Genomic DNA, 20,515 nt, shown 5'->3' with positions numbered 1-20,515 from the left:
GTTCTAATAAATGGAACCGCCACTGTACTTACATACATACATACATATGTATTACATATAGCAGCCTCAGTTTTTAAGCATTCTGAAATTAAGCGATTGTCTTCCTCCTTCTCACAACTCGAAGTCGTAAATATCAATACGTGGATTTTTGGCAATTTTAGTTTATATTATTTCGAGTATAAAAGCAATTTCGTTGGAAAAATTGTAATATGAGTCCAAATCTATTATGCTCTCGCCTAATGCCCTTGATGGCGAGGAATTGCGAATTGATTTTCGGACGGACATATGTATACAGCAAATAACTGGTACAGTTTTGAATCAACTTTTGCTCATATTATTCGTATGACGTCCGCTATGCCCATTTTTGGTCGCAATCGGTCAATATCTTGCCCAGCCGTCCAAATTGAGACTGGCAGTAAATATGCGTGATAACTGTAATTAAGTTGAGTATATTTTTACACGAAATTACTGGAATACTTAACATTTTTGAGCCTGATCTCAATACATACATATGGGTTTTTCCATAGAAAGGTCTACCGGGAGCAAAAATTAAAATAGTGATAAACAAATAATTTTTTCTGATATTATATAAAAAAATATATATATTTTTTTAATATAATATGATTTGCAGCTTATCTCAAGGGTTTTTGTTAGAAAAATGACCTAAAAGTTGAAATAGCGTGGAAAGTAGCATTTGTGTACCTTTAATGCCTTTTTATTTTTGTATTTTTTGATAATACGTAAATTCTTATTATGTTTGCACTAGTCTTTTTGAATCTTGCTAGGAACAACAATGAATACAAAAAAATCAACGAGACCAAACGAAGCTCGATAACGGTAAATTTTTATTTTGCTTTCATTGATATTGTTTTGTCGCGTTCTTGTCCGTAAATCATTATTTTTTATCAGTAATTTGCGATCGATCGTAACACGTGGCTGCAAATTTATATTTAAATCAATTTTAGTGACCTAAATTAAAAAAAAAAAGTTTCAGTATCTTACATTCATACAAAATATTTTAATTGGTTTTTGAAGTGTGTCGCGTTCGCTACCGTAAGTATAACTTTTTTGAGAAATATTTTTTTTTTGCTTTTTTAGCATGTATATTTATTTATATAGATAGGTAAAACATGTGGCTTAGCAAGAAAAGAAATATCAAAACCCGAAAACTGCATTCGATCTCCTGTGACGATCATTTGAAATTAAAAGTAGCTCAAACCGCATATTCATTGAAAAAAAATATTTCATAAAAAAAACATTTCTCATTTATTTTTACTGATTTTCTTATATGAATTTTTATTTTTGTTTTCAATTTCTTTTTTTGAATTGGAATTATTGTAGTAAGCGTCATTAGAATCATGGAAGGCAAATATGTCGCGTTCTAAATGTCACGTGCTAAATTAGATTTAAGCTTGTAAAAAAAACACCGATGAAAATATATCAACAAGAAATGTATCAAAAAAAGCCCTTTTTAGTCCTTTTTAGTTTAAATTAATCATTCTAAAATATATTGTTGCGTTTCGCAGAATCTTGCATTTTTCTATATGTAGTCGAAAGCAAGTTCTATTTTTTGTCGCGTTCTTGATCCCATGTTTATTGCTAATGAATTGGAAACAAATTATCGAAAGCTCCTACATTTTGTACTATGCATAGTGATAATGAAAAGCTTTCGAATAATAACAACGCATTTTTTTGTTAATTTTTTTACTTTTGGTTTATGCACTTCAAAGGCGTACGACTGTCGCGTTCTCGACCATGGAAATACCCATATGTATGTATATTTGTACCGTTATGCTTTATGATAAGACTAAAGGCAAAAAGTTTGGCAGATGAGCAGAATACTTCCATTTGTTCTTATCATCCACAGGATATTCCTAGAAGTAGATTATTTCTATTACATATCATGCGCCCGAATGCGTAATTTCCTAGAATTTGACGTATTTGACATATCTACAAGTTAAATGCACTGCAACGTTTCGATTTTAATTGCAATGTTAGGTTTACGCACTCGCACACACATTGTTACGAAGCTCAATTTGATTGAATTTCACAAAATGTGGAAATCAAATAGATGTACATACATATGTATGTACATATGTCGAATATATGCATGTAGTTCCAAGAACTGCAAATATTTGTGTATACATAGGTAAGCATAAAAACCGGTCAAGTGCAACGTTGAGATATAGTATATGCACAAGTTCGTATGTAATTGCAATAAAGAGGGCCTCTCAGTGAAATCTTTTGTGCTCTCGAAGTTTTTTGCTGCGACATGCGTTGAGAATGCAATTATGTACTATATAAGAGGTGTATGTGAGTATCGAAGTTTAGTCTCTAGATAGATGGAACTAAGAGCTGTGCGAACAACACCAACACCACTTAATATGTCCGCTGCATAAAAAGCTCCTTACGACTTCAAGAGATTGCGAGCCAACAACAAAAACGAAAATGTCACAACAATCCACCATTCAGCTGACGACCGAGCAGCTGCAATTAATGCTGGACTCGGTGCGTTCTGCAGCCGTTGCCGCGGCCAATTGTGCCGCCCCTTCCACCGTGATGATGAGGGGCACGTTCATGTATTGCAACAGTCGACTTGGCGATCAACATGATTCCGCTTATGTCGAGGAGTTTATACAATCGGTATTGGCTTACAAGGATATGGAATCGATTAGCGATGAGGACGCACTTAAAAGTATCGCCATACTGTTTTACGGCGAGGCTGCTCTATGGTGGCTGGGTGTGCGTGGGGCGAAGGAAGTACACACTTGGGATGAGGCAATCGCTTTGATTCGTGAGCACTTCGCACCCGCCAAACAAGCTTATCAACTTTATATGGAGATCTTTGAGGAAAAGCAAGATGACGAGACAGCCATTGGAACATTTGTCTGCCGGATGCGTGCTCAACTGGCACAATTGCCCGAGGGACGTCACAATGAGGAAACCGAGTTGGATATGGTCTATGGTTTGCTGAATATGAAGTATCGGCGTCAAATATTACGTCAGGATGTTAAAACTTTCCGTGATTTGCTTGAGAGAGGAAGGGCCGTTGAGCATAATTGTAAGGAAGTCGATGTGAAGAAACGTAAAAATAATTCCTAACGGAGGAGTTTGAAAGTATTCATCCTATCGTCAGATCGCTTACTAATAGGCGATGAGCAAATTAATTCGTTGTATTTTGATCTTGAAATCCGACTCCATCAAAAATGCGGAAACATGGAAATTTTCTTTCTCAAAGTTAGCGGAAGCAACGTTGTTGTCCCCGAAAAAAGTATATTCTTAGAAAATTATTCATAACCCGAGATCTCGAGGTGCAGAAGAGCTTGGAGAGCGACAGTAACTACGTTATGAAAGGTTAACAGGTAGTTTAGAGTCATATGTAGGAAAGGAGTTAAGGAGTATGTAAGAAATGTGCCTGAAATATATAAAATAAATAAAGTGATTTATAAGCGATATGTTTTACAAAGTAACGTTATATTTTTAGGAAAACTTCTGCGTAGCAATTACCTTGAGGGTTATGTAGACTTATTCTCTGAAAAAATTCTTTTTTTTTATTAATTTTTACTTACACGAATGATTTAGTGAAATAGAAATTTTATACAAACAATGGTAATTTTACCGGAAAAATATAAAAATCCAACTGATTCAGAAAGTACTCAGCGAAATCCATTTTAAAAAATTACAGTAATTTTTATGTATTTTTTTGTCAGTGTTGAATCATTGAAGTCGTGTTTTGAAATTAATCACAATCAAACATAACGGTTTAAAAATGGAACGAGATGGTTGCGAGTCTATAGTACACTTGGGCTTGGAGTTACACTTCCAACATTATTTCGTTTTTTAACGCCAGCTATTCGCCAGCAGGTGGCGCGCTCGTGTTTTTTAGTTCCAGCTGTTTGCGGACAGTCCGGCAGCACTGCATACGCCACCATTCAGTGTTCTCGAACAGCATTTGATTCAGTCTGACTTTTTCGAATATTTGGTGTGGATGTCTGGATAGAAAGTCGCGGTTGATTCAAGTGAAAAATTCGACTTTGTTCTGAAGAAATCTAAAGTTTTTTGAATAAAAGTGGCATAGTGTATGGTGTTGCACAAATACTTAGTTCAATAATTATTTTTGAAGCAAGTTTGAAATACTGAAAAAGCATTACAGTGTCCATTTTATTAATTAAAGTTGCAGATATTTCGCCAAAGTGTTTTTCGTCTGCAAAATTAGTTTTGTGCAAACAAATTGATAGAGTAGCACGGCGAGCGGAAATTGCGCCCGCGGCCGCCCTTAGTGGGAGTGAGATAAATATATAAATTGCGCAGGGCTTTTGCTTATCAGTCCGAATTTTGTTTTTGTTTCACGTAAAAATCGCGTTTTGTTTATTCGAATCGGGAAAAATACAACAATGAAAGGTCGAGCGAATGTGTGAATTGTTTAATAATAGTAGAATTGTTGGTGTAGTAGTACGCGTCCAAAAGCCGGTAAAACAACAATTTCACCGCTTCAATTGATGAAATGCCATCAAGTGATTAACAGTTCGTCTTCGATTAAGAATTAAATTACTTTTCGAATATTAAACGCATGTGAATGGGTATGTGAAACTTCCCCTATTCCTTGCCTCAGTGCGTCGCCTGCGAATACACATTCAAAGCGTATTTGTAAAAGTGTAAAAAGTGCGAGAAAATGAAAAAATACTACATTGAGGCTGTGTGTTGCAATTGTTTGTTGGAAAATTCATGAAATAATGAGAACATTGGATATTCATCAAAAGGATTAACTACAAAGAGGACACACATTGCAATTTAGACAAGTGACAGCGGGGTGCCAAATCGATTGTGCACCACAGGAGACGGAGACTACGCACGGTCCGAGTAGATGGTAAATATGTGGACTCGCCTGTCGACAGGCGTGCGGTCACGCAAATGGCAACAAACACACCAGCAACCGCAGCGGCTGCAGTTGCATGCAATCGTGTTGGGAATTTTGGCTTCATTATTGCTGCAAGCGCATTCTTCAAATGCAAGTCAAGGTGAGTGAAAGTCTCAAAACACTGCATGACAGATTCCCACGTCCTAAAGCGGGGAAATGTTTTGTTCGAAAACCCAAGTAACTGTAAATAAACGGTATATATTTGAAAACTGCAAAAGCTTTTCGAAGTTTGAGAGGAAATACTGTATTTTAATAAATTTATGCATAAGTGCTCTTAAATTTGTAAACACCAAGGTTTTGTCAACATTTTACTGATTATAGTTCTAAAACTTTATATTCATGTCGAAAACAAATTTAACAATCGTTTTTTTAATCTGATTCGAAAGCAGATGTCTTCAAATAAATCGGAACTCGCAGCTCCTCTAATTCAATAATTCTTTGTCTGACTCTTTGAGCGCCAGCATGCCAACATTTTGGTTATATATTCCCGATTTTTAGGCTTATAAATTATTTTACCGGTGTTTTGAAAAAAATGTTTACCGTATGAAAGTATATTTTTGGGGTTAATTTCAAACAAATTATTACCGTGCGTGCAAATGCTTACATACATACATACATACATACATACATATGTACGCACTATGCCGTTGTCCATGGTCCGCCACGACTGAAAGCGCGCTAAAAAGCGGAAAGTCACACTTCAGTGTATTTGCTCAAATTCAAATGTAGCGAGGCATTGGCAATTACAAGAAAATATTTCGCACATTTTATGGCAACAAGAAATACAACTTTGCAGAGCAAATAGAAATTTATGTACATACATACATACTGAAGGAATCTAATGGGGCATTGAACAAATATTGAATTTACGGCAGAGCGAAGAGGCAGCGCCGAGCAAAGCTAATTAGTCATAGCTGAAGGCACGAGTTCCAACGTCTAGCAGCTTTAGTACATATGTATGTATATCCATCAAATTGTTGAACAGTGTAATTAAGTCTATGAAGCATATGTATGTATGTATGTACATATATGTATGTATTCACAAAAACCAAATATTCAAAGACATACATACATACATATCTACGCAAACACAATGACGTATCCAAGCAATAATTTGTGCAACTTGCTTCTAAGAGCTTTAGCACATGAAGGTGCGATTTATGAGGCGTCTTTGTGTCTGCACAGAAAATCAAATATAAAAGTGCAAAAAGCAAAAATGGAAAATGGAAAATAGCCGGAAAGCCAGCAACTAAACCGTATGCGGACGTGCGAAATTTCACATTGGAATTTCTACCTAAAAGCATGGCAAATACATAACGTCATATGCATTTGAAGATAAGATAAGGATACGCAAATTTGCGAACTTACTCACCCAACTTTGGCCAACTAATTAAAATGTGGTCATGCATCATACATAAACGTTGTCAAACGTGGTTAATAAATGACAAGGATATTATTTCCCCCAACTACAACTCATGTGATGTGTGATGTGAGTGATACCAGCCAAATTAAGCCAAAACCCAAACTGACGTTATTATGCATGCGGCATTTCACAATTGGTCCGCCTTATCAACGCGCCGTAATCACCAATTCCATAGGCAGCGTAATGCCTGTGAGCGCCTTCTCAAAAACCAACTTCATGTGATTCGATTCAAAACATTTCTACCTTTGCATATGGTCTCACATTTGAACGCTTTCATAATGCGCCAAGCAATTTATTTTATTTTTTTTTAATTGCTGTTTTTCGATTTTCTTCTGGTTTACGATTTTGGGAGCGTTGTCGCGCCAAATCGATTGAAAAGTGTGTAGAAATGAAAAACAAACAAAATGTGGCCAACACCTTCAATATGAATTGCTTCATTAACGTTTGCATTTTAATCTAAAATTTAAATCAAATATTTGATCGAGTGTCGGTGACACTCGACTGACTGATACCCCCGAATGATAAACAGCGAACGATGGCGAAGTAAATGAAAAGTTTGACGTTCAGACGTTCAAATTGACGGTGAATATGGTGAAGTGACGAAATCGTTACTGCATGAGCCACTGGCGGCTAATGCGCCGCAACGAGCGTCACATTTCGTATTAGAAGTTATTGTGCGTCGTTTTTGTTTAAACACATTTTGATTTCAAAACAAGTACGATATTGAAAAATGAAATATTCATTGCAAATTTCAGTTTTTCAATTTATAGCACCAACTGATGCCAAATTTTCTTGAATTACACTGCATAGAATAAAGTCTTGAGATTTCACCTTTCGAAACGTAATTTTCAAATAGATGCCTTGAAATATGGCGAAAACCTGTCCAAACGTCCTTACAACAAAATAGTGCAAAGAAGTTTCATAACTCATATAATAAAAGTCATATTGTTTTCAATGCTATCAGTAACTTTCATTTCGCTCGAGGTTTTTAATTATTTTTATCGCTTGTGTGATGTCAAATCCATCAATAATTAATTAACCATTGTTGTAAGTGTTTGAAATATAAACATTACTCCAGTATTCGTTCTTTTTCATCTAATTATTTTTATTTTAATAATTTATCAGTTTAAAATGTCACTGCCTGCCTGTTTTGCCAAGTTGGTTTTGGAAAAAAATCACCTCAAAATGACTTGACGAGAAGCCACACTAAAACAAAACAATCGAAATGTATATTAGCAGATAAGTGCCGATAATAGCGCCACAAAAAGCATATTGACAACATTATTTGTTATCAGCAAATATTGTTAAGAGCGTTTCAGCGAATTTGCAATTACGCAAAAACTGCTTATATGATTTGTTTGTACGTGGGATGGTTCAGGTGTTGCCAAATATTAGGGTGTGCTTCCAAAACTTATTGCATTGTACTTAATACTATACAGAATAGTACAAAAGCCTTTCAAAATCGAAAAAAATTTAAAAAATTCATATAAAATATAGTGTATTTTTTTTTATTTATTTTGCGCCATTTTTGCGCTATAGACATTATTCCATCAGTGTAAAATTTTCAAAACTTCCCAGCCAAGCTCTCCCAGTTTTTGCCGAGTCATCAAAGATGTGTATGGTTTAGCGTTGTCCTGATGGAAGAAGAAGCCCTTTCTGTTGTTCAGTTCCGGCCGTTTTTTTCGATTGCCTACTTTATTCTCGCCAAGTGTTGACAGTAAAATCTTGAATTAATCGTTCGACCAGGCTGGAGCAGCTCATAGTTGCTTTCCAATCCCACCAAACATTCAGCATAACATTTCGGGGCGTCAATCCTGGCTTTGCGACCATTTGTTGAGCTTCACCACGCTTGGACCATGCTTCAGAAATGGTTCGATTTCATTTCGTTTCAGCATTTTCGTTTCAGCAGATGTTAATTTGATCCATTAAATTTTTCACAGACAATTCATATGGTACCCAAACATCGAGTTTCTTTTTGTAGCCAGCCTTTTATAAATGGTTCAAAATCGTTTGTTGGTGAATGTTAAGTTCATTTAGCGATGCCATTGCTGCTTATGTAACAGTCCTGGTCAATCTTTTCCATACTTTCATCGACTTTTTCAACGATAGGTCGAGCAGAGCGAGGTGCTATTTCACATCGAAATTTCCAGAACGGAAGTGAGCGAACCATTGTTCTGCTACACGAACTGATACCGCATCGTCTCCGTAAACTTTCCTTTTTTATACAAAAATTTCAAAATATAGCTAATTTCTTCATTATTTTCAAAAATATATATTTATACCTTTTCAGCTAAACTAATTTTTATTCCAGAATCTATAGTTTCGTTATCTAAAACTAGCGCTATAAACCAATAAAATAGCAAGATTGCATGATATCAAGAATGGTTACCAAATTATAATAATTGCCAACTGTAGTCAATACAGGGATGATTACGCATACACACATTAAATGGGTAATTAAACTCACACACACTACATGGATACATATGTACATACATATGTAAGTGTGTGTATACACGAAGGGTACACATTTTCATAAAATTTGATTGTTCTATCGAAATTCCTCAACACTTCCGCTTGACACAATGAAACCATAAGCGTTACTTTGCCTTATTTAGTGAGACGAGGCGAGTAGTTACAAAACGACGAACTTGACAATTTTGAAACTAATTCACTTTGCCGGAATTTTAAGCGCATTATGTGGACGTGTTACTGAGCCTTGTGCCGACCGTGGTGAGGGGAACAGGGCAAGGCAGAAAGGAGAAAAGGCGCGCACGGACACCGGTTCGAACACACAATACCGACATAGGCACGCAACCCCTAAAATTCTACTAACTTTATGACAACAATCTTTTGCTTATATACTTGTTGTATGCATACTTATTATGAATATCTAATATATGTATATATATTATATTATATACATACATACATATATTGCCAACAACAAGAAAGTGTGTACTGTTTCTGTTGCAAGCTGCTTTAGCATACTTATTTGCTAGCCGGGTGTCAGACTTGAACTTGTGCACGCCACACGTCCACTACCTATATCAACAACACCACCAACAGCCCTTGCCGTTGCTCGCCCTCCTCAAGCAAGGGTGGTTCGTCCACCGTCAACCGACGAATGCCTACCCTTCGTTGTGACTGAAGTGGGTTGTGATAAATGCAAATGTGTCGGTTAAATTAAGCGTGCGGTATAAAATCAGATCGACACACCTGAATATGTATGGATTTGCATATATTAAAAGATATGTACAAGAATTATTATTATTTATGATTTACTAGATGGTAGCCGGTAGTCGTTGAAATAAATTTTCATAAATATTGTCAGTACCTTACTATAATAAAAAAAATGAAGGTGACATTATTTAACATACATTTGTGTTTCAGAAAAAACTAAATTCTTTTCATATGTAAAAAATATTATTTTTTGTTTTTCCACTATAAAAGCGAGTTAAAGCCAGAGCAAGGTGCTTTTTTTTATTGAATAGAGTGCATATTGGTCCGATCTCTTCACTGTAACTCAGTATTACCTTTCCTGTCAACCTTTTCTTTTGAACGAATTGGAAGTTCGAAACCAAAGACTTTTGTCAAGTATTTAACTCTATAAAAAGCCGAGCTTCAGTATTTTCTAGAAGTAAATTTAAATGAAAACCGTCTAATTCTCACATACCAATGACTCGGGAAAAGTGGTTAGTTGATCGCTTGTTGCATAACTTCTAATGTGTGCAAGAGTTGAAAGAGTTCTCGTCAATTCTTATTTTCATACATTTTGTAAAATTTAAAAAATAAGTTTTTTATTACATCGACAAAAAACATTCAATTATTTTGCAGAACTTCAAAATCATTAATTAAAATACACAATTTTGATAACCATATTTTACTTTTATTTTTCCGCAACCCAAGAGCCGTTGATTTCCGCATAACCACACGGGTGGCTTCCACTTGCCAAGTATTCTCCGCTAACTAACCTCACAGCAGTATCTCTGCCACAGCGTGTCGCCACTCATTTTTCAAGGCATAATTATAATTGAACGTCTTTTGCTCGCTTCGCATTCGCTTCACGGCACTTATTATGCGCTGAGCTTTAGAAATCCGCCCGCAAACGAAGTACATAAAATGCTCGTGAGCATGCCGAAGTACTTGAGTTCGCGCGGTGGATGCGGCTACGCGACAAAGACTTTGTTCTAATCAAAACGGAACTAATTTTAATTACCACTGTCTGTCGCAGGCGTCAACTATCGTGACCAACTTGTCGTTGCGTGTTTTCCTCTCCCTCCCTCCGCTGCGTGTTTTTGTGGAAGAGGGCACGTCCAGAGAGAGTGCGTAGTTGCCGACTGTGAGTTATGAAGTGTGTACGAGTGTGTATTGCATTTCCACCTTTAAATTGGTACCTGCTCCAGCGGTATTATTTCTGATGAAAATTCCATCACTCGCTTGTCTCACTCAGCCTATTTCCTTGTCGCGCTCGCAGGTATGAAATGCTTTCAATTGCTGTTGTTGCATGCCGCAATTGTACTCACTGACTGTGTGACTGTGTCAGTTGGTGATCCTGTGCGTCCTTTGTGTGTACCTCTGCTGGGTTTGTTATGCAAATGCTCATAGGCGACCCATTCTATTCCACTCTAGTCACATCCAAGTACAACTGCCCTGTTTAATGGTTGGGATGGCTGTGTAATGGGTGCGTCTTGACATGACGGCGCAAAACAAAAAGTCAAATAATGAAAAATGCTTGTTTGTCTAATGTGTAGGTACAGCTATAGTAGAAGAATGCGGAAGTAAAGGACAATGTGTGGTAGATTAAAATAGCAGCGCCGCCAGTTTCTCTCATGAAAACATAAAAAATTGAAATTAGGTCACATGTGTCCACTTTGCAAGTAAAATTCATCTAAATATGTACTTCTGACGGCACCCGCATTCAAATGTGCTTTAATGCCCATTGCAGAAATGAGTAAAAAAATTTTATGACAAATTCTGCTCGCTTTTTTAAGCGTAGAATGAAGGTGAAAGTGAATAGAAACTAGTATGACATGTGGGCGTAGAAAAAGCAGAGTAGCTGAATTAAAACAAAAACGATAATACATGGGTATGATGTCGTAAGGCAATACTTTGTGGACTCCATTTTAATGTTAGAAGAACACCTTTAACTTAGTTTTCAGTTCAAATTTGAGTTGATTAATATGAAAAATCTCCTCCAAAAAGAAAGTAACCAAACTCTTTGAGGACTAGCCAAACATTTCCAAAGGAATCTTCTTTCTTTTAACCCTGTATATGGACACCTTACCGCTAAGAGCTATTTTTAGGCGATTTTCGTTTATTTTTTTTTTTTCGACGGTATATTTTTTAATGAAAAAAATTTTTTTTTTTTGAAAAATAAGAAGTGCCGAAAAAAAATGCCTCAACTGCTGGCATGATTCCGGTCCTGAATTAAAAAAATTAAAAATGTTTATTAAACTTAAATATATTTTCTATACAATGAACTACGATCTTTGAAAAATATTAAAAATTAAGAAAGTGGCGTAATTTTAAAAAAAAAAATTGACAAATTGACAATTTTCAACCAATCATAAAGATCGTAGTCTATTGTATAGCAAATGTATTCAACTATATCCAGTTTTAATTTGAAGTCGATCGGTCAATTTCTCGTTGAGTTATAATGTCAGCAATTTTGAAAAATTTCGTTTCGAGAAAACCGCGTTTAAAGTTTCACTTATATATGTTTGCACCTCTGAGCGGTCGCTACTTAGAACGCTGCCATTCAAAAATTATTGAAGATACGACCTCGCCGATTTCACAGGATATTTCTGAATATATGTATAAACTATCGAAAAAGCAAAAAAAAAAAAAAATTTTTTTGAAAGTGTCACACTAGTGTGAATGGAATACTTCAGAGAATATTTCTTCATTTTCGCAATATTATAAATTTTTTTGAGAACTCGCAAACATTTCTACATAATCTTCTTTCGTCAACCCTCTGACTCCTACCGGTAAGAGCTATTTTGACCTTTTTGGATTAATATATTTAAAGAAGTATTCTTCAGAAAACACTGCGGTGCTTTTTATTATCCGGGTTCTGCTGTGTTGTGTATCAAGACATCAAACATACCCGATATCATGATGTATCTTTCCAAGAATCATTAAAAATTTGCCTTTCCAAATTCAAGAGTCGAATTTAATGAGCATGGAATCGATTACACAGTTATCTGAAATGTATTTCTGAAGCCAAGTATAGACTTTGCTTAGTTACTCTACTGCAAAATCTTGTGATAGTTTGTGAGTATTCGGCCGTTTTCTTATAAAGTATGATCATGATTCTTAAACAAATCTGAGCTTAAATGACTAAAAGAAGTAAAAATTTACAATTTTATTTTTACGCGGTCCCTACTTAACGGTAATTTGAAAATGTCACTTAATATGACGCCCATAAATTTTCAAAATAAAAACTTATTTATGACTGTAAACAACGCGCGAAATTCTTCGAGTTGAAGGAGACACCGGAGCCGTGGTCTTCCTTTAAATTTCGTTTACCCGTATTAAATAAAAGTAAACACCTTGTGTGAGTGAGCGAAAACAAACTTTATATAATACATACGTACATATGTAAGTAAATAAACTGTCAACGCCGTCAGGCAATCACTGGGAAATACCTCAAATTTTAGCACATTCCGCGCCCCCTTCAACACCAATACATTCCGCTGGATGACCGTTATTCTCAATTTACAACGCTCGACTTTCCTACAACGTATTGGAAAATAAAGCTCATACTTGAGCATTTTTGCATGTGTTTGTGGCTGGTGGAAGTGGCTGTCATAAATGTCACAACGCTTGACTGGCAACATTCATAATTTCTGCCTGCTCCATAGAGGAGTCAAATTCAAACGGTAGAAATGTCGAAAATGTGTAAGCGCGGATCCACGCCCTGCTGATTTGCTGTCGGAGAATTCACGCGAAACGAGGACAAAGCGCGCTGTCCAATTAACCGTAAAAATATTTCAATAATCGGAAGTGGAGAAACGTTATACATGCAGGAAGCGCACGAGCACTTGGTAGCAGAGGTAGAGAGGTGCGAGCAAGTGCAATGACTGAGAAATTGCTCTTCGGCGTAGTCAATTACGTTCACATACACCCGCGTACATCTGTACCGATACCTTTTCATTAGTATTTGTTGACTTCAAAGTTTTGCACTGCTCATAACACAAATCCAGAAATGCGACTTTGGCTAAGTCAAGCGAAGAAATCTTGTTTACTTAGCAAACTTTGCCCGGCCATAGTTAAATAATGGACTAATTTCTGCTTTTTGCTTGTGGGACTATGACCTGTGTAAAATTTCATGAAGATTGGATGAGAGTTCTGCAGAAATCTTGCTAACCAACTTCAAAAACACAATTTCGAAAAAAACGTACAGAAAAAAATTAAAAACTAAAAAAAGTAAAAAATTTCAAAAATTATGAGCTGACAATACCCATGATTTCAACCCTCCTAGTTAGCTGAAACCAAAAAAAAAAAAGATTATTAATCTAGAATAATGTCGCAATGGCCGGAACTACGGAAAAGTGGGAAACATTTTTTTTCACAAAATGGCGACAGCCTGAAAAAAAAAGTTTTTTTGGATCACTTTTTCTGACTATTTCGAATTTTTTAAAAATCGGTCCAGTAGAACCTGAGAAATCGTGGGTGTCGTTCCGAAAAAGTCAGTTTTGAGAAAAACGCGTTTAAAGTTTAGGAGACAATTCTAGTGAACACGGACGCCACGTCACAAAATCGGCTGTATCTCCGAAAATAAGTCGAATTTTGAAAAATCCTTCCAAGGTCATATTTTTGAAAGTCTAAACTTTCAAGATATGCAAAAAAAAATCGATTTTTTCAAAATCCTAGACAAGAATTCCCCCTTAAGAAAAGTTGTCATATCAGTCGCATTATTAAAAAAATTCAGAAAATGTTTCCACCTTATTCGGATTTATTGTGAAAACTTGAGGCACAGAGCACATATTTTCGAACTTACAAAGGCAACGCTCAAAGAAGTTTTTGAGAAATTTACTCTTCGAATATACAAATGTACACTATGTAGTATCCACAGGAAATACGACACCATTTATTACCTTAAATGATTCAGTAGGAACCCAATTTCGAAATTTCACTTATTCTTATCAAAACACTTCAACCAAAATAAAGACTACATAAATATCACTAAACTATTTCCAAAACACCGAGTACTTTGACAGCTTCACACCATTTTATTACAAGAAAACTGTTTCCGTTATTTATTTGAAAAGTCATTTAATTTTCGTTTTGTGTAAATTTGTTGGACATTGTTGCTAAAGTGTTGTTTGTTGTACGCCATCCGACTGACGTCGACTGCACCGCACCCATAAATCTTTCAACTTTACACGATGCCCTGCCACAAAACAACGCGCCCAACAAAGCCAACAAATATAATAAAAACCGAATTTAATAAAAACAAAAACAAAGCAGGAAAAACATTGAAGAATTTAAAAAACTAGCGAAAATATCATAAAACCCCGAAAATCGAACGCACAAATGCACTCAATCAACGAGTCGGCGAAGTGAAGTGACTCAGAGCGTCATGGAGGGCTTGTTGGCCCGCTTGGTTGCGTCACTAACGCGGCGCCGCCAAAAACATTTTTGCTGTGTATTTATGGGCCGGCACGCATACATGCATGCCCACATCCAAGTGCAACAACAAAACTGGGTACTTGAAAACAACGCAATTACAACACAAAATCGGTGTACGAAAAACACAGCGAAGAAAATGTGAGAAGCAACAAACAAAATAAAAACAATTGTTACAACTCCTAAGCACTCGAGAAAACAAAGCGGAAGATAGTATTGAATTGAAAATAATTATTTCGGCGCACAATCGCACAAGCCGTAAACTCCCTTAAAGTGGCCAACAACACGCATTTTAGTGCAGTTTCATTTTCGTTTCCAGGTAACCTTTCCACCTTTCTGGCCTACCTTTGGTGATTTTTAGTATTTTTTAGTTTCTACTTTTTTCTAATAATCGCTTTGGTGGCAACCTGTTAGTCACGCCGGCAACGAAAGTGAAAACACCTGTTTTGTTGCCTTTCTATTCTTCTATTTCGTTTTCTACTCTTTCTACATTTTTGTCTTTGCCGCTTTGCGTGGGAAGCTGAATTTCGTGAATTCTTTCAACAACAGCTGATGTACTATGCTGCAGGTAGATTGGGATAGGTAGGTTTGCTGAAGCAGGCAATGTGTGTTAGCAAAGGCTTCCTTTAAAGAATCTCAAGATTGGTAATCTTAAAGCCGTTTGAAGTGAAAGTAACGGCAGTCTAACATTGATGCAATTCTGGACGATGTAACCTTATATAAATTGAAAGTTTTTTGCAAATATCAGGGATTTCTTAAAAATCGTATATTATTGCAGAAAGCAATCCTCGAATAATACTATCTGGTCAATCTGATCGTCATACAAAACTTACATTTTTACCAAGAGGAATACAAATCTTTATTTCAAGGCTTAATACAACTTTCCAAATACTTGTTATAAGTGCCGGTTGGGATGGCTTCAGTGCTTTCAGTGGATTTTGGTTTTCCGGGTTCGACCATTCTCTAGATGGTTGGACAGTTTCGACCTTATATTCATAAACCTAAGTCTTCATTCAGGTCTTTTGGTATGAGTTCAGCTTTGACAGATTTCATACCCAAAACATTAACCAAATGGGTTAGGTCGATCCATTGAGATGTTTAAATTATTTGTTTATTACTCTGATGCCAACACGACGATTTTCAAGAACTGTATATTTTGATGTTATTCATTACCGAAGTGGTTGGACGTCTGCATGAGGAGAGTGTTCGATGATGAAGTTCGATGATGACTTTCAGTGAATGCTTTGTGCCACTTAAATACTTTTCTTCGCGATAATGTGGATTCCGCAAAACACTTCTCTAACATTTTACGTGATTCCATTGAAACCCGAAATAAATTTTTTTATGGTGCACATCGCCACTCAAACTTTTCCCGTCATAAACAAACTGCCGCCGAACACATACTTATTAACATATGGCGATCAAACTCCATACGAACATAAAAAAGGTTGTGCCAGTCTAGGAAAATATTTTTTATCAAACAGTCCGGGTCAAATCATATGCTATTTTTAATTATTCAAAAGCCACGAATAAACCGTTGTTTCAATAAAATTAGATTAAAACTTGGTACATACTTGAGCATCTATTTCAAGAACCAACATTATTTTGTGAGGGTTTACAGAGAAGTTTTTTTTAACTAAAACTGCTTTACTAGAATTAAAAGATAATATTTGCATATATTTCGGCGCATTAATAAGCCCTGCACGCTTTAAGCGGGGTCGCACACCTATTATTAACATTTCAATTTTATTTGGCAATCTTTCGTATTCTGTTTCATTTCGCTCCACTCAAATTCGTAACTGCTTGAATCGTCGATAAAATTACCAAAATTAAATATGACTTTAAGCATGGAATAAAAGTAGTGATTACATATAATGATAATGGCGGCGATAGCATTAATATGCCATGAATATGTACTTATCATTGTAATGACCATAATTATGAGAATTGTCGATGCTTAATGAGTGGCGTGCAACAAGCAATTGAAACTGCTCGACGGGCTCAACAGATGGCTACAGCGAGTGCACTTGCCTTAGAGAGGGCACTTGTGGCCGAGAGCAGCCGCACTTGGTGGCACATAATCCGTTTTATGGCAGCCAATTGATTGGGAATTGAATACGAAACCCAACATAAAAATCAAGTGCTGCGAAGAAACGGCACATGGTGGCCGAAGATGAGGTGGAGTGAGCGAGCATGAAGCCCTAAAACAGCGTGAAAGGCGTGCATAAAAGGCACTCAAAGACGCGCTCGGCACGACGGTTACAACGAGTGCACTCTATGGAATACTATACATATGTGGAGATACCTGTGTGTTTGTGTGTTCGTCTGTAAGCTGCGCTGACATGTGAACATGACATTCGCAGTTGTAATGAGCCACACGGTGCATGTGGCCAACTCCGACGCCAATGTTGGCAAGAACTGAGTTGTTGACGCGCTCCACCGCGTACCTTGCGCTGCTGATCAATGAAAAGTGCCGCCACAATGCAGTTGATGGTCAGAAAAGACTTGCATGTGCGACTGGACAGATGTAGCATTGTTTGGTTGAAAATCAAAAGCGAGAAAAAAGCGAACGAGCGAGAAGAATGCGCGTCATAACTTACAACTAGCGCACACGTCGCACAGGTCGGGCGGTGTAATACAGGGAAGAAACTGCTTAAAGGTTACGTCGTGGCGTCTTTACGTGGACTTGGCCAACAAGTAGATATTTATTGTAGTTGCAGTCGTGTTCGCTGCACACCGTTTTGGAAGCGAGCAATGTGTGACCTGTGACTCTGTGACGCTCGCCTGCCATGTGCGGCTTGTGATGATGAGTGTCTTACCACTTTATTACCATAAACGGTCTTTAAATGAATGCTAAATGGTGTAATATGTGACCGCCTCCAACGCAGAGTGTCTGCCGTGGCAAAATTGCTTGGCCACATGTTGCAGCAGCATTGTGAACATGAATGAGTCGTCGCTTATGGACCTAAATAAAGTGCTCTTGGGCGACATCGGGCAAGGCGAAGGGAGATTGTATACAGTGTCGGATATTGATATGTGACTCGCTCCCTTTTTAAGTATATTCTTCTTACTCACTTTCAAATTTTGTTTAGAATTTGCTCAATCTCATGGTTCTTAGAGAGATACGAAAAAGAGTGAACGAGCGAAATTAAAAAAAAAAAATAAAACAGCAGAAACAAATTTTGGAAAAGCAAATAAAATATTGAAGAATGTCTACTATTTTATACCCTGAACAGGGTATATTAAGTTTGCCTTGAGGTTTGTAACACCAAGCAGGAAACTTCTGAGACCTTATACACTATATACAGATACAGGGTTTGTTCGGATAGTAATGGCATTGATTTTCTTCTGCCGTGACTGTCCTTCGGAGCTTGCGCGCACCGACTGGATTCGGTAGAGGGCGTTCTTAGCTAACGAACGATCGGCTGGTCACTTATCTCTGAGCACCTGGAGAGTCAGAACAAACCTTTTTCGTGGCACCAAGCCTTTTTGGAGGGCCGGGAAGAGGTCGCTGATGAATCCCGGAAGAATGAGCAAATCCAAAGTGAAAACGATGCTCATTGTCTTTTTTGACATCAAACGATCGTCCACCATGGATTTGTTCCTCCTGGAGAAACCGTCAACGCCGAGTTTTACGTGGAAGTCCTCAAGCGAAGGGTCAATCCGGTCAGACAAGACATCGCAGCAATTTGGAAGTTGCACCACGACAACGGTCCGGGTCACACCGCCTTTCTTGTGCTCAGCTAGTTAATCAAGGCTGGCATCCCAACGCTTCCGCAACCCAGATGTGGACCCCCGAACTTTTTTTCCTTGCCTGAAAAGGAAAGACCGATTAAACGCAAGCATTTTGAGACGACAGAGGGGATCCAAGCAGCATGAAAAATGCCTTCCTTGACTTGACGCCGTGACGCTTGGAAATCGGGCTGGCTGCGCTGCATCGACGCGTTTTAAAAGTTTTTAAAGAATTGTAACGATTGGTTCAATAAATTGTTTTAAATCGACTCAGTTCTATTAAAATTAAGTTTTAGTGTGCTTTAAAATCCTACATTTGGTGCAACCGAAGTTGGCGGTTTTTCTTATTCTTGAATCTAGTCGTGCTGTCCATACCTCAATGCACGCCACTGTAACTGTCTGTGTTCACAATTATGCTTTAAATTGGATAAACACGTTTATCACTCGTTCTTTGTGTAACCACCTCATTTGTATTAGTATTTCGACTCCATCTTTTCTCCGCCATACTCTTTATCGACCACCAGTTGCTGGTCACATGCGCCTCTTCGTTGTTCGGACGCGTCATCTCATCGTCGACCGCATACTTTATGCCGTATGATTTCGCATTTCGGTGCGGGTGTGCAGAGGAGTAAGTAGTAAATTATGATGATTATGCAGCTGACTTAATATTTATGAGATTAAATGGTGTGGTGTACATTTAAAAGAAGGCCACGAGGTCTTCGGCTGTTGGAAACATGAGAAAGCGAGCTGTGAAAGCGTTATTGCACTTCAACACAATCAATTCTTGTGTGTGCGCGCTCATTAAATTCGTTTTTCGTGTATTAAATTTACGACCACAGTGCAGCAACGCTCGTTAGCTTACCTTCTTCGGCTGCAAGCGCCCCAGGAAAAGTGTGAGAATCAAATATTTCTGCAAAATGTCTTTATGCAGTTGCGCTGGGAATGTGCGGACAGCACCGCCAATTCCCACAGAGTCCGATTGCCCAATTCAAATTTGAGTTTTCGGCACTCTTGCAGTTGCTAGCTCCCCTAACCTACTAATAATCCCGCAACAAATGTCAAAATAGTCTCGCCGTCCATCTATTTCCATGGCATTGCGTATGCATTCCTTTTCCTCAACGCGTTGTCCACCCACGTCGTTTGCACGCATGCGCACTCACACACGACCACGCCCACTCAAGACATCACTGCATATGAAGCAGCTTTGAACTGAAATAGCCATCAAATGCCAGCAGAGGCAACAGCAAGGCGTATTCAAATCAACATGCAAATGCATTCGCCACAAACTGCACTTCACACAAAGCCCTACTCTCCCCGGCAGATGGTACTAGTGACATGCATGCAGCTGTGAAATGAAATCGCAACATCTTCCAATTCCAATTGACGTGCGCGTCGCCGGTTGTTTACTCCCAGCTCGTTTGTTGTCTGCTCAGTGCGAATTCGAGTCTAACTCCACGATGCGTCTTCGCTCCACGACGCTAGTCCGCTGCAATCGATTGGTCATAAAAAGTTGTTTCGTCGTTCGTTGAACCGTCAAATTGCTCGGCGGAAGGCAGCCCAGCCACAGAGGCAGTGGTGGAGGAGCTTTGTAGAGCAAACGCAACAAATTGCACACAAAGAAGTTTGAAGTTAGCACAAGGCGGAACAGAAACGATGAGCAGCTCATCCTTTTTAATGTCGCATAGCATTTGATGGTGCAAAAATGTGGGCATTTTTTGTTGAATGGTCATCCAATTTTCGGCGGCAAGGAATTAAAAGCTTTCTGCTGCATATTTGTAACGGTCTTTATTAGAGTAAGATGAGGAATA

General features: G+C 37.7%; 2 protein-coding genes across 7 annotated transcripts in view; both read left to right on the top strand.

The window, feature by feature from the left end:
- Positions 1-2,349: 2,349 nt before the first annotated feature.
- Positions 2,350-3,470, top strand: LOC126755151 (activity-regulated cytoskeleton associated protein 1-like). Its single transcript, XM_050467527.1, has one exon. The coding sequence runs from the start codon at positions 2,449-2,451 to the stop codon at positions 3,100-3,102; it is 654 nt and encodes a 217-aa protein (XP_050323484.1). The 5' UTR covers positions 2,350-2,448; the 3' UTR covers positions 3,103-3,470.
- A 508-nt stretch (positions 3,471-3,978) lies between these two features.
- LOC126757334 (netrin receptor DCC) overlaps positions 3,979-20,515 on the top strand; it is a 151,690-nt gene continuing 135,153 nt past the window's right edge. For all 6 annotated transcript variants that reach the window (XM_050471145.1, XM_050471144.1, XM_050471142.1 and 3 more), the window contains exon 1: positions 3,979-5,018. In XM_050471145.1, coding sequence (XP_050327102.1) covers positions 4,865-5,018 — 154 coding nt within the window. In that variant the 5' untranslated portion in view covers positions 3,979-4,864. The remainder of the gene's footprint in view (positions 5,019-20,515) is intronic.

Source organism: Bactrocera neohumeralis, chromosome 4 (assembly GCF_024586455.1).
Source record: "Bactrocera neohumeralis isolate Rockhampton chromosome 4, APGP_CSIRO_Bneo_wtdbg2-racon-allhic-juicebox.fasta_v2, whole genome shotgun sequence".
In the NCBI taxonomy this organism is placed as follows: Eukaryota; Metazoa; Arthropoda; class Insecta; order Diptera; family Tephritidae; genus Bactrocera; species Bactrocera neohumeralis.
The sequence above is the reverse complement of the archived record's forward strand: the minus strand, read 5'-3'. Positions and strand labels throughout refer to the sequence as shown.